Below are 15,790 nucleotides of genomic sequence, written 5' to 3'. Positions count from 1 at the left end.
ATTTTGTATCATATTACCAAACCTGCTATACCAAGGTTGACAAAAAAAAGCTTTCCCTACTAAGCTTCCGGTTAAAATAGAAGCTCTTTCCAGTAATATATGAGTAATAAGGGGCCCTGGAGTCAACAAGGTTGCCATAGTTTATAGAATTTTTGAGGCCTTCTTCTAAGTTGAAAAATAGATCTCTCCTGTAATCAAGTAATAACCTGATTTTTTACCTCCTGGACTGCCATTTCTGGGCAATTGAGTTTCTGGCTAAAGAATATATATATATATATATATATATATATATATATATATATATGTGTGTATAAAGAAAAAAAAATTATAGAGACATGTATACCGGGAGTAAAAGAGTCTTTGTCAAATTATCCCAAAACACATAACTTAAGCATTAGAGGTATGGAAACTTGAAAAATCCCAGTAAAGGTATCTACCATCTCCAGTAGCGGAAAGGCAACAACATATATATCAGATCAGCTGGGCCTTCAGCACTCTTAGGGCAGGCAGGTGTGACCCTACAAATCCATTTAAACAGACCTTGTGGAGTATGATTTGCCCTGTGTTTTGAGTAAATATATGGGAAGCAGAAAATAGGATTTTTGAAGTTGCAGCTAATACAACATTCCAGATATCTTCTAGAAGAGAGCTTAAACCTTCCTCCCATTACATTATGGGAAGGCATTACCCAGAATGATAACTCCCATCTTACTAGCAGCTCCAGCTAAAAAATGGGTAAAGGATAAAGTACGAGTATCAGACTGGATAGTCGAACATGCCTTAAGGAATTTTCTCTTAGCTTTGTGAATGAGCTGCTAATGTTTAACCTACCAGTCATCATAAGCTAAAATCATTTTTTCTTGCATATGAATGAATGAGTATTCTTTGGAAAGTTAATTTTCACTTAGTTTCACCTCACTCACTAATCGAAATGAAAATTCATCTTGCAAATTGAACATTCCCTACTCCTATATAATTCATCCTCACCATGCAATAAACATTTTATCCTGCCCTTTGTCTTCTACTTTTAAATGTCTTAGTTCACCTTTTAGCTGGCTAATATCACCAGATTTATTTTTATATATACTTGTAAAAATGTTCATTTCATTTAACATCATTATTATTTAATTTTTTTCCTTCCTAGATTTATTTCTTGTAGCTTTTTATTACATTTCTTACATTTTGTCAGGGCATCTTTAGTGCCCTTAACCTTTAGACTGGATTCTGTGTGTTGAAGTGAGTAAGGTGATCGCTTGAGTTTTACTCCATCAAAATACACAATGATGGAAGGCTCTTAGGAATTTGAAATGCTTTTACCCAAAATGGATATCAAAATCATATCCAAATCATATCCAACCATTTCAGCTTCCTTGGAGGCTTGGAATTTATGCAACTGTTGCAAATGTGCCTTCAAAGTTTTTTTTAAAAGTTTACAATTTTTACATGCCTTTTGTAACAAATCTGTTTAGTAAGAAGTAGCTTAAATGTTATCCTAATAATATGGGACCCTAACATGTGATAGGGCATTATTATTATTAATATAATAATAATAATAATAAACAGTATTTATATATTTATAATAATTAATTATTTAGCAATTATTTTGCATATTACACAAACACATCTTACTTCCAGGACCCAAATTACTAAACCTCTGTGAACATGGAATAAACGGTTTCTGTTGCCTCTTTTGTTGCCTCTTAGTATATATTACATATACACTCATAAGTGTTTTTTTCCCAATTCCACAAACCTTTTGTTTGCTAAATCAGCTGCCATAGTTCATTACTGTTATAGTGTACAGCAAATAAATACCACTCTCAAGGTCACTGAATATCCCTGCTTCTTCTCTGAAAATGCTTAAATTATGGCAATTCCCCTATATATATTTATATATATACTGTGTATTATGTATGTAAAATTATTTATTATAGAAACATTTGTGCTTACTAAAGAATTGTGCCCCTAAATGCCTTTTTACAAGCCTTCACACTCTAAATGCAATTCGTTCCTGGTACTGGAGGCTACACTATTAGATTTTAGAGATCAGCAAATGCTCATTATAGTAATGGAGCTCATCTTTGTTGGATAGGTTTTAGGTCTTCCAATTGCAGATCACTGAAGAGTTTCCATAATCTGTTTACTTCATATTTAACTACATAGTAATGTAGATCTTAATTAGAAAAGAAAGGTCAAATAATGTCAAATGCACTTTAGTTACTGTTTAGAGGCTCTGAAATGTTATCTATTAGTTAATTTTCTGCAATCTTTACATAAAAATAAAACATTGTATGTATTACTTGTAAGAGCTCAGTAATCCAATTTTACTGATTATCACCAACACCAATGTAATTAAAAGTACTTGTATTAGGAGGAATTACTGACCACACATAAAAAGCAGAGTTTATCCATGGTGTATAAAGCTACTATTCACCATAAATGTAAAAGTCTAGTTATTATAGGATATATAGGCTAGATATATAAAATGTGATCTAGGCTACTAGCCACTAGTGTAATGTGCTCAGTTTTCATACATTTCTTGATTTGTCTTGGTAAGACTTACTTTTTTTTCTTTTTGTAAACTGGAGTCTATGCTCAACTAGCTCCAACACATGTTGAGGGTTAGATTATGATATGGGAGTGTAATTCTTCTTATTATTATTACTATTTTTATTATTGTTATTATTAATAATAATATTGTTAAACAGTATTAATATAGCGCCAACGTAATATGCAGTGCTGTGCATTAAATAGAGATAGCAAATGACTGACACATACAAACAATGACACTGCAGGAGGAGCTAGGAGCTCTGAAAGAATTACATTTACACTTTTACGTGGATGTGTTGTTTGTGTTTCAGAAAAAGCACAGACAGGGAAACGCTAAATGTTATGAATTTGACCATGGAATGCTTATATGTCTGTTATATAAATTCACCATCCATATTAGTTCTGCATATATGAAGCAAACCCACAAGACTGTTGTGTGATCTTCAGAATGCATTACAATTATTTGTGCAACATTTGACATAAGATATAAGTGTATGCTAAGCAAAAGAAAAGTGGATGACAATCCACACATCATTGTTAATACATCAGGTAAGAAGAGATTAAAATATATACATTAAAAAGAGCAATACCACTACAAGAAATATAAGGGGGCATACATTAATTGTATGAAATGGATGAATGCTCTGGTGCACCAGTCTGTCCTTGTGTGTGTCTTTGTTGAATATGGCTAGACCACCTTAGTTTTGTGACATGAAGAATTAGGTGACTTGGGGCAATATTTGTTCATTTTATGTATCTTTCTAACAAGGCTGTCACTGAGATTATAACAAAGAAATCAAAGGCTGTGAAGGTCTGGGACTGCAAATCTGACATTAGCACTTATCTTACACAATATTTTATGTAACAATAAGAGGAGACCAAGCAATGGAAGACAAGACCAGAATGAAAAAGCCTTTGGTAGTTGTTACACATATGCACAGAAGAAGGTGCACTCTGGGCTCCAAGTGGAGAGAATCAACCCATATGTTGGCCAGATGCTCAGAGGACATAGAAATACGGTCTTCTCTTAACATTGTTAAGGGAATACCTTGCTGATCAAACAGAAAGGACAATAAATACACATACTGCAGAATGTTTTATCTGGAAACTTCACATTTTCAGCATTTCAACCATCAAACCTCAGTTTCTTAATTGCTGTATGTTTGTATACTTGAGTAGGATCATAACATACATCTTTAGGAATATGTGCCTAACTGTATTGGTCTGAATCTGAAGCTAAAGTAGTGAATCAATGTACTTGTATTAAAAATATCTTTGTTATTATTGTTTAGCTTTTGTGAGGCCTTGGGGTATATGTGGTAGAATGTGGCTCCAGTAAAAAGTCATATTTGAAAAGCCATATAGTAAATAAAGTCAGATTAGTGAAAATCATGGGAGTGAGAATAGTTGTAAAAAGCTCTGATGTATCGCAATTTCCCAGGATAAAAAAGCTTTAAATTAGTGTCATCCTAAAGAAAACTTTCATAAGAAAAATATAAGGGGAGCTTCACCTGAAAATGTTATTTAGTGAGTTGGTATGGTAATCTGATTCCCCAAAATGCAATAAGAACATATGTAAGAAAAATATCTATATATACATAAATATATATACATAGATAAGAAGCCAGAGCTGCAACATGCATACTTGTTCTGGTCCAGTGATGTCAGAAAATACTTTAGGAATCGTTTTGTAATGATAATGTAAAAGGACACATTGAGCTTGGTTAATTAAAGTTATGCAAGTATGGAGATTGATAGATTATCATGGAAAGTATCTGGTCCAGAATAAAAGAAAACATTTTCAAACTAATATTAAATGTTTTGTGGTTTGCTGGATCACCCAGGTTCTCACATAATAGTCTGTATTCTACAGTCTTGGAGAACTAAAAAATATTACATCAGGCCTATTGTACAGGTAGCACTAGATAGATAGCTATTTAAACAATGACAGGTAAGATTAGCGTTATAGTTCATTCCCAACAAAAGAATAGGAGTGCAACCTAGCAATAGTCTCTGTATACACAGTATAATAAAGCAACTATTGACTGCAATATAAAAAGTCTGCATTAGAGATAAGTGTTTATATTATAGAAAGCAAGGTACTAATTAGCTAGCAGGGGTGTAACAAAGCTCAAGTGTTTATACTTCATAACTGAATTGATAAATAAGGAATATTTTTTCCATATACATAGAAAAAGGGAAATATAACAATATATTCTATAATCACAACTATGCACTATACTGTCTTTTTACTATGGAGACTGTAACACAGTGACAGGTGCCTGTGGCTGAAATGTAAAAGCGATGTGTAAGCATATACTAGCGATATTTCAATGTGATTTACAGAGAATGAGAAGGGGTTTCTTCCCTGAAGAGCTATCTTCTACAAAACGCTCATTATAGCCTGTCCAGGAACTATGCCAAATATTATGTGCCTCATACAATGCAGTAGTGGCCATTTGGCATGAGATTGCAGACTACTGAATCCTAAGATGTAAGTGACATCTTTGTAGGTTTATTGGACAAGCACATTAAAGCAATATGTAGCAGATGCTTCATTGACCTTACCAGTCATGACATACAAAGGATTTCTTTATATAGGATAGTCAGTGGAGTAGTTTTTGCTCTAAAGCAACCAAGAAACTGAATTTACTGTACTGTTCATTTGCTAGTTATGACAGTGGTAGAATCCAAATAAACATACCAAGAAACCAACATGTAGGGCCTGTTTCAGCCTTTTATATATGCTTTGGATGTTTTTGATATACTTACCTATTATCAGATGTCCTATGCCTAGTGAGTTGACAAGCACGATCCTCATTATTTTCTCAGTTGTTGGGTGGAACTTGGGTGGGCCATTTCAGACTTGTGTTCTACTACAGACTCAACTGCACTCTCAAAGGTTGGGTGCCATGTTGTTCATGTGGTTGCAGTGGGTCGTGGGGTGGTTCTTGGATGCACCAATTGTTTCTGGTTTATTTTTCCCCTCTGGAGAAAGAACAGCACCACAACCATACTCAACCTTACTCAAATGCACTAGCACTAGAAACCACAGGGTATTTGAATAGGAGTGTCTGGAAATGGCTAACTGCAAAGCTTTGACAGCAAGTCTGAAAAGGACGTTCTTGCACAGATAAGCTCTGATGTAGCAGTGCCTCCATTCAGCATCACTGTACCTCTCAGAAGGTGGGTCCTTGATGCTATGGAGCCACAGGAAGTGGGTTGAGTGTCAATGGGTATCATTCATCCTATAATTCAGCATGGTAGCTCAGAGGTTAGCACTCTGGCTTTTGTCCCAGGTTCGAATCTCAGCCAGGGTTCTCTGCAATGAGTTCTCCCTGTATTTGTGTGGGTTTCCTCTGATACTCTGGTTTCCTCCCACATTCCAAAAACATGCATTAAGATTATTAGGCTTCCCCCCCAAATTGACCTTGAACTGTAATAATGACGTATGATGATGGTAGGGACATTATATTGTGAGCCCCATTGAGGGACAGCTAGTGACATGACTATGGACTTTGTAAAGCGCTGCCTAATATGTTGGTGCTATATTAAAACTGGATAATAATAATAATATAATTCATCCTGGACCAGTACCAAACAGGTTAGCATTGCAGAATAAAAGGATTTTTTTATCTATACCAAAATTAGACTTATTTAAAAATGCTTCAATACTTGTTTTGTCCAGTGATTCAGGATCATAGAGAGATCGACATAACTTCTCTACCTCTTACCAGTTTATGATTTTTAAATATGGTGCAGATCACGTGAAAGGCGTCACCCATTGCAAACCATCCTAGTATTTTTTTTCTAGTACAAAAGAGAATGCATGCTGACACCTAAAACTAGCAAGGAAAATTATAATTGTACTGTACTGTAGTTTTTATAACTCAGAAATGCTTCTATACCATCAAGCCAAAAGTGACAATAGCAAAGTCATACACAAGAGCAAGCTCAAAGAGTAATTTTATACAGACATAACTGTAATCATGAACTAGATGTTCTATTCCATTAAAATAGGTTATGGGTTATGTTTGGGGATAATGTCCTACAAAAACATTTATGAACAGTGTACAGCAATCAAATTTTGAATTTTTGTGATAGCTCTGTGATAACTTATGCTCAGGTATTTAGGATGTCATTTCCCCTGTGCATTGAATAAGAAGTGTACTTTGCTTACTTTTTCCTGTTTTGATGGCAGAAAGTGACAGCTAGGTACACAAGGGAAACTACAGGCATGAAAGTGTCCATGTGGCATTACCCTTAGGCTCCCTCCCGTTGTTCCTTTCCCTTGACGTTTATCTAGCTCATGTTTCACTTCAGTTCATTTTTTTCCTGTTCAAAATCCTTTATTCAATAAAGCTCACTTTGTTACAGTTAATCTTCAAAATATAACTCTGTATTTTTATTTTGTCTCCTGCTTCTTTTAGTTTACCTTTTACAGTTTCCTCAGGCCATGTTCTCATTATATTACTTTACACTCTCTTTCATATATCAGTTTCCTATTCTTTCCATGTAACTGTCAGGGAAGAATCCACAATGAAAGACAGGATCTGAACCAATTTGTTTTAAAGTAAACTTGATTGAAAAAATATGGAGGCTAGTATTGTTCAAGTCTACAAAATGCTTCTTATATGGCTGGTTGTGGTTGTAGTAATTTATGAACCACTGAAGTGGAACAAGCAAGAAAATCAGTAAAATCAGAGAGAATTCAGGAATCTTAAGCGCCATATACTTGTTATAACTTAGAAAGCATTAAAACAGATGAAGTGGCATGGTAATCAGGCAGCTAGTACTTTTAGAAGAAGTAATCGATGCAAATCTATATATTCTTTCAGTGCAGATTTTGTTTTAAGATATTACAGTTGGTGGTGGGAAAATAAAAATGGAAAACACGTGCATTCAGGACAGCCACCTTGGCTTCTTTATCTTCATTCTTTTCCATAATCAATAGTGCTGCTGCAAAATGTTCTCCTGTCTGTGCCCCAGAGGTAGTCTTTACTCCACTGGAATACCATGCAACCTGGGCATTCACTGTAGAACAGGGCTGACTAACTGCAGTCCCAGAGGGAAGGATTCTGAAATTCTGGTATATTTGTGGCTTTTATGCACTGGAATGGGACAGCCCTGCTGTAGAATGCCCTTCAACTGGCTTTAATTTAATTAATGAGTTTCAAATAAATTTACTCCCTCATGACAGCCAAGCATAAACTCATGATTTGCTTAAACCCCTTATAGGTAAATAGGCAGTAGGTAGCATGCTTCATTTTATGTCTTGAAAGCTTGAATCAGCAAAATACATATCTAACATTTGCCAATCCCCATACCCCATGTGCTTTTAATATTGATTGATTTTAATACTTATTGATTGTGACATTGTAGAAGCATAAGGCTGGTCTGCCACAACTGGATATATGAGGAACAAACATAGGAAGGACATGGCCATTCTGCTAACAGTGGTTGGATTTCCATTTTATTTATGTGCACAAAAATATACGGTATACCAATTTTTTATCATTAATATTGTCTGGTCTTCTTACAATTGTAATCTCACATTTGGTATCACAGAGGATGGCGGTTCTTCTTACAATTTAATTGCATGTCCGTTTCTGGATGGAATCATATGATTGAATCTAGTTTTTGGAGATAATTATTTATTGTCACTCCATAATGGAGTATTACCAATAATATCTGGAGAAGTACTGAATATCGTTGTGGAGAACATGTATGGGACACCACCATCGGTGTTGTGATTTTAATTCTGGCTTTTGCCTACCTTCATACCAAGAGAGTAAGCATACCGGTGAATGCAACAACTTTTGTGCTGATACACCTACTAGCTGTACCAATTACATCCCTGAGGAAGAGGACACAGTCTGCGAAATGCATCGGATGATCTCATCATATGTAACGTGTACAATTTATCTAGCCCATGTATGCTAACAATGTTGATTAACTCTTTCTGAAACTTGGTATAAGGGAAGAGGCATCTACCGTATTTTTTGCCGTATAAGACGCACTTTTTCTTCCCCAAAACTGGGGGGGAAAAGTTGGTGCGTCCTATACGACAAATGTGGTATAAAATAATTAAAATAAGATACTCACCCGATACCCGATCCTGCGTGTGTCTGGCTGCATGCAGCGTGTGTCTCCTCTCCTCTGGCAGCATCGTGTCTTCTCCTGGCTTCAGTGCAGAGCGAAAGAAGCCGGCACAGTGCCCCCTGCTGTTCCCTGTCCTAACTGCCGTACAGTGGAAAAAAAGCACAGAGTGATCAGAAGGGGAATTTGAATGACACAGAGTGATCAGAAGGGACATTTGAATGACACAGAGTGATCAGAAAGGGAATTTGAAAGGCACAGAGTGATCAGAAAGGGAATTTGAATGGCACATGAGTGATCAGAAGGGGAATATTCTTTCAGAATCTTTTTTTTCTAGATTTTCCTCCTTTAAAATTGGGTGCGTCTTATATTCTGGAGCGTCTTATACGGCGAAAGATATGGTATATTTTTTAACTGTTGTTTCTTAATGAAGGAAATAAAAGGTATATGTTAATATGTTTTTATAAATCCACTGCCGTTAAAGTCCTGTATTTTTCTTGTTCTTGTATTCTTCAATATGGTATACCAAATTATAGTAACCCATATCAACATATTACCATCTGTTAAGATGTAGGTGAACTGATTTTTTTATGACTTAACGTCTAATACTATAAGCTTCTCCTAGTTTTTAGCACTTTAAAAGGGCATTGGAATTGTCCATTGGTTTGACATGAGCAAAATATGAGTATTGCCCATATTGTGAAAATTTGGGACAAAAGTAAATCAGACAAAAAAAGACAGAAAGATAGTGGTACATCACATGATTTCTACACACTGGCACAATGTTTTTGCAGTCACAGCAGTTTTATTAGATGTACATTAAAATTGCATGCATCAGTGTCTGTAATTTGCTTTCTATAATAAGTAGTTTATAAATGCCCCTGTGTATCTGATTTAGAAAGCACTTATTTGTTCCTCTCATTGGCAACTGCGACCGTCTTCCTATAACATATAATTATTCTTTGTCCAGAATGACTATTGTGCTCCAATTCTTCCATGTACTTTCACAATCACCACACCCTTTAGTTTTTAGACAGTGTAATCGGTTTTTATATGTTCATTAGGAATTTGAGGGCCACATCTTTGTAAACTAAATTGCCCAGTAACTATATCTATACAATATAACATTGTTAGGGCAATGGTGATGCAAGCAGCATTGATGGTGGTCATTTACTACATAGATTTTATTTGTAATGTGTGTAAAATTACCGTCACAATTGATATTATACAATAAACCTATGAAAACAAATGCAAGTTATAAGGTACCATCCTAAATTTGGTTGTTTATAATGAGCACATCAGTTTTAGCCTATAATTGCATCTATAAAAATCAAATGTTCATCCCCTAGAGAGCTTTCACTTTTGGTGATAATTAGGGGGTTTAGGCTGTTTTAAAATGATCTAACTACACACATTGTTAATAAAAACCATTTCTGAGAATGAACTAGCTTCACCTAAATACCTAATTAGGTTTGTATGCATTATGTATGTTTTTCAAATAATTACTCATTTATTTAAATAGCTAAAATTCCCTGTCAAATGTGTTTATAAAGTGATATGTTATCTGCTAAAATATTAAAATATTTTAACACCTTAACATGTACAGACAGAAGTAACCTACTGTTTGTGCATGTTAATGTGATTCTAGAATAGAAGGTACAATTGACAACAGTAGGTAACAGTGGGTCATTGCAGGCAGAAAATAAATGTGAGACAGATGGATATAAAGAAATATTTTTTGCATCCTGCTGCAATAATGTTCACGGAGTTTAATTAATAATCATTGCAAAAAAGCGACGATTTTCTGTGATGTATCCTATTATAACCCTTCAGATGTTGCTTTTGTAGCTATTTAGTGTACTGTTGAAATGTGAATTAGGATTTGTTGCCTTGGGCACACTATAAGCTCTTTGCATAGTGTTTTTAAATAAAACGTTATACGTTGCGTACCTGAGATACAAATTTACTCTGCCTACTCTGAGAGTATCACAGTTAAGAAGTAGCTGTTAGTGTTATGTCAGCTTGCAGATCCCAACAAGCACACTGTGTTTCCTGTGTCTGTATGTGTTAATTTACCCTCCTTTCAACAGACTAGATTTTCTTGCCTGTAATTATCATTAATCGTCTAATTACCCTGTCTGCAATGAAATATCAGAGGATGTGGGGGTTGCGTCTTTGTTTATATCTCTGATCTGAAGATAAGGTGGAGCAAGTGGTTTGTTCAAGACTCGTGGTGATCACAGTATAGCCATTCTATATTTAAAGATAACAAAGTACATCCAATGCTCACTTCTCATCCAATCCAGTCTCATATAGACTTTAGCATTATTAAAAATAAAAAAAGTCTTTAGTAATTGCAAAGCAGTAGTGGCCATGAAGGTCATTTGGTAAGGTAATTTTTCTTGTCTCTTGCAATAGTTGGGAGTTGAGACACCTAAGGCTATAGAAAGCCAGGGTTAGGTTAAAGATCTCGGGGAGTATGGTGTTAAAGGAAATCATATTGTTATGGCACATTATATGACATTGGACTGTGGTGAGCAAAGGTCTAGATCTGTGTGAATGTGGAAAGATGTTAAAGACGAATGAAAGGTGGTAGTCAATGCAAGAAGGAGAGTAACCTTCAAAATGATTGCTGGCTAAGGATAACATATTGACTGATCTTTCATTTGTCTTTGTGACCTAGTAGTGACTACTGAAACAATAAAGCCATTCAGAATATAGTGTTAAATCAATGACAATCATTTTTTCCTAAATGTAATAACCAGGTCATTTTTTTTTTTATTCAAAAGGAACCAATGTGTTCTTTACTTTACTTGTGGGATCGTGGGTGTCTCCAACTCCCGGGCTAAGCACAACGTTTGTTTTAAAGATGACGGTTAAAACTCTGCGTTGCATAGACGTTTATATAGCCTAAAGCTTCATATTTAGAGGAGCTGCAAGTGGAGTTTTTGCAGTATATCTGAATATATCTGTAAACAAGAAGGTGCACTTTGGTCCAATATCCCTTAACTCTCAGACAGTCCCACCAAATATGCTTAAGGGTGCCTTTTGTAGCTCAACTGCCAAAACAAGTATCTGCGTTGTTAAACACAAGCCTCTATGGGACCATGTACCACGTTAACAGTAATTGGTAGTTAGCGTCAACAAAAAGAAGTTGGTCTACCCATGTGGTATGATATCCTAGAACTGGGACCAAGCTCTTTGCTCCAGAACTGTAATTAAGGCTTCCTGCCACTGTATATAGGGGAGAGGAACTAATAGGGATTTATATTTAGTATTTTTCCCCTGGTGGCTCAGTTTGGCAAGTATTCTCAAAAGTAGTAGATATTTTTAGCCAACGTGGATAGAAATCTTTTCGGAAGTTACCTAAAGAAGGATTTTATGATTGTTTCCAAGGGTGGATGTAGTGGATAAAATAATGTTTTGTGAATAAAAACATGATAATTGTTTATAACTAAGAGGTAAATTTTTAAGGTATTGGACCAGTAAATACTTTAGGGCTAACAACTAGAATAGCATTTGCAAGCACTAGCTTGGCATGCCACAATTACATTTGCTAATTTATAGGGTAATATTGTCACTTTACAGTGCCTGAGACCCAGAACTGGGTAGGTGATCTCTTTCTATTCCCTGTGATGTGCGTCAGGTAAAATACTATATTAGTTAATGCTTTGATAATATACAAATGTATATACAATATATTATACCAAATGTGATGTCAGCAGGATGGACTCGAAATACTACTTCTACCATTCATTTTAAGCCAGTATTCATGCAACATGGTATGATTTACTTGCAGTATTCATGCAATATAGTATGGCATACTAGCAAATAATCACTTGGTTATGATGTCTAATCCAATTACTTCAAGAAAATTGACAATTATATTTTGTTAGTACAGAATTGTGGAGTATGTTTGCATTTTGTATATGAAAGTGGGATAACTAATATTACTCTCAAACTTCCAACTGTAACTTTATTGCAATTCTTTTTTTAGAAAACATGGTGGTAATAATAGGATTATCTATATGGCAGCTGCAGCACTATCTTGTTTAGGAAATATTTTTGTTTAGAGCTTTTTAGGACATTTGTACAGTTATATATGGTTTACTCAAAAGGACAGTTTGGTTGATTATTAACATTTTAAACAATCCATTTTACATGAAGCATGTTTCCTACATACTGGTATCACTAAAATAGCCATAGTGCAGGTTGAATTTATAAAATTACAATCAGTTATCAATTGATGACACTTTTAATAACCTTTTTATGCTGCCAAAGAGGCCCAGATTATTTTTTGGTACATAGCTCAGATGGCCAGTGTTTGACCACCCAGTTGTTACGCTGTTGCTGAATTATTTAATGTGATTAGGATCTGGTAAAGATCACAAAACAATTATTAGAGCTAAAGTAATGTTAAACATTAGAACAATTGTTTATCTCATTTATGTTTTTGTTTCTCTGCAGGTGAGTCCAGGATCCAGTATGAATCTCCCGTTGCCACCTTGCCTGTGTCCCATCCTGTTGCTTGTACTGGGCTCCTTCCTGTCTGGCTCGGCCTCAGGTTGTCCCCAACGTTGCGAATGCTCTCCTCAGGATCGTTCTGTTTTGTGCCACCGCAAGCGTCACCTCAGCGTCCCCGAAGGCATTCCCACGGACACACGACTATTGGACCTCAGCAAAAATAGGATTAAGGCGCTTAACCAGGACGAGTTCTCCTCCTTTCCTTATTTGGAGGAGTTGGAGCTTAGTGAAAACATAGTGTCTTTGATTGAACCTGGCGCCTTCAATGGGCTTTTCAACCTACGATCCTTGGGGCTGCGAAGTAATCGTCTCAAGCTCATTCCTTTAGGTGTATTTACAGGACTCAGTAACCTAACACAACTTGACATCAGTGAAAACAAAATTGTCATATTGCTGGATGATATGTTCCAGGACCTTTATAACCTCAAATCTCTGGAAGTTGGAGACAATGATTTGGTGTATATTTCTCATCGTGCCTTCCGTGGACTCAACAGCCTGGAAGAGCTGACACTGGAAAAGTGTAACCTCACCGTGGTGCCCACAGAGGCTTTGTCTCACCTGCATGGTCTCATCTCTCTACGGCTCCGGTACCTTAACATCAACTTAATTCGTGACTACTCCTTCAAAAGGCTGTTTCGGCTGAAAAGTTTAGAAGTGGCCCATTGGCCTTATTTGGACACAATGACATCCAATAGCTTGTATGGATTAAATTTAACATCTCTTTCTATTACACACAGCAATCTGAGCGCTATACCATATGTAGCAATCAGGCATCTTGTTTATCTTCGCTTTCTTAACCTTTCATACAACCCAATTTCATCTGTGGAGGGATCTATGTTGCATGAGTTGCTGAGACTCCAGGAGTTCCACCTGGTAGGTGGCCAGCTTTCTGTTGTTGAACCCTATGCTTTCCGTGGTCTAAACCATTTACGTGTACTTAATGTTTCCTCCAATCTCCTAAGTACACTGGAAGAATCTTCTTTTCACTCTGTAGGCAATCTAGAAACGTTAATTTTGGATCGCAACCCACTGGCTTGTGACTGCCGTTTAATGTGGATCTTTCGGCGACGCTGGCGTCTCAACTTTAATCGACAGCAGCCATCCTGTTCCAGTCCAGAGTATGTGCAGGGAAAAGAGTTCAAAGATTTTCCTGATGTGCTGCAGCCAACCTATTTTTCATGCAGAAAAGCACGCATTCAGGATCGAAGTCCTCAAGTAGTTCATGTAGATGAAGGGCATACAGTACACTTTTTTTGCCGTGCTGATGGAGATCCACCACCTACCATACTGTGGCAATCCCCACGAAAGACTTTCATCACCAGCAAAAGCAATGGAAGGCTGACTGTATTTCCAGATGGAACTTTGGAAGTACGTTACGCCCAGATCCAAGACAATGGGACTTATCATTGTGTTGCTAGCAATGCAGCTGGAAATGATACTTCACTGGCCCATCTTCATGTGCGCAGTTACTCACCCGACTGGCCTCACCAACCCAACAAGACCTTTGCCTTCATCTCTAACCAGCCGAATGAAAGCGATGTCAACAGCACTCGTGCTAGTGTCCCTTTCCCGTTTGATATTAAAACTCTAATAATTGCAACCACTATGGGATTCATATCCTTTTTGGGGGTGGTCCTGTTTTGCTTGGTCTTACTTTTTCTTTGGAGCAGAGGAAAAGGAAACACTAAACACAATATTGAAATAGAATATGTGCCGCGAAAGTCTGATGCTGGACTATCCACTGCAGATGCTCCTCGCAAGTTTAACATGAAGATGATATGATATTGGTTGATCAGTGGGGGAAAAGAAGGAATGGGGTAATAGAGGCAGGTAGTGGATTGCAGAGTGCCTGTCTTTGTTCCAACTTTTCTGTTAAGCCCTTAATGGACTAGCTGTATAACTGGAGGGGAAGTAATGGCAACGGGAATTCCATAGCCTGTACTTTTTGATCCATGGACTTTGTATGTTTGGGGAATGACCTTTGCACTTTTAACCTTGTCAGTTCAACCCTCAAAACTCCCCCAGATTGCAAAAAGCCCACCTGTTTCATACCAACAATACAGTTGTTGATACAGGGGGGAAGAGGATAGCATTGAGCAAATTCAATAATAGAAAAGGAAATGAACCCCCCCCCAGTCAAAAACAGGAAAAGGTGAAGGAATGCAAGGCCAACTGACTCTGTAACTGAACTTTGACCTCTGTATCTTCTCCTGATTTCAATACCTGTGATTTTTATGAAAAAATAAATATGAATATTATTGAAAAAATTAAAGAAAAACTGTAAAACTCCCAACAGCAGTGATCTTTTTGCTTAACAACTGATTTGTTTCATTTTTGTTTGTTTTTTTTGGAAAATGAAGTTAATTTGGTAATTGTGGCAACCAAAAAGTCAATATTGCAACTCACAAATCTGTTTTGTTTTAAGAGGCATTGACTGGACACATATAGTCAGTAAGTATAGCTTTAAATCAATTAAGTGAGGTTGACTCAAAGTGAACCAAAAGGACAAGCTGTGATTTTAACAAACAAGAACATAAAGCAATTAGGATTTTTAAAACTAGAACCTGACCTTTTAGAATTAGCAGACACTTAAAGCTGAATTCCAGGTAAACCGCTA

At 36.3% G+C, this 15,790-nt stretch overlaps 1 protein-coding gene across 4 annotated transcripts in view; it reads left to right on the top strand.

The window, feature by feature from the left end:
• The window catches only part of LINGO1 (leucine rich repeat and Ig domain containing 1), a 217,943-nt gene extending 202,477 nt beyond the window's left edge, over positions 1–15,466 (top strand). For all 4 annotated transcript variants that reach the window (XM_072402153.1, XM_072402156.1, XM_072402155.1 and 1 more), the window contains one exon: positions 13,117–15,466. In XM_072402153.1, coding sequence (XP_072258254.1) covers positions 13,135–14,955 — 1,821 coding nt within the window. In that variant the 5' untranslated portion in view covers positions 13,117–13,134 and the 3' untranslated portion in view covers positions 14,956–15,466. The remainder of the gene's footprint in view (positions 1–13,116) is intronic.
• Positions 15,467–15,790: the final 324 nt, after the last annotated feature.

This window comes from Pyxicephalus adspersus, chromosome 2, assembly GCF_032062135.1.
Source record: "Pyxicephalus adspersus chromosome 2, UCB_Pads_2.0, whole genome shotgun sequence".
In the NCBI taxonomy this organism is placed as follows: Eukaryota; Metazoa; Chordata; class Amphibia; order Anura; family Pyxicephalidae; genus Pyxicephalus; species Pyxicephalus adspersus.
The sequence above is the reverse complement of the archived record's forward strand: the minus strand, read 5'-3'. Positions and strand labels throughout refer to the sequence as shown.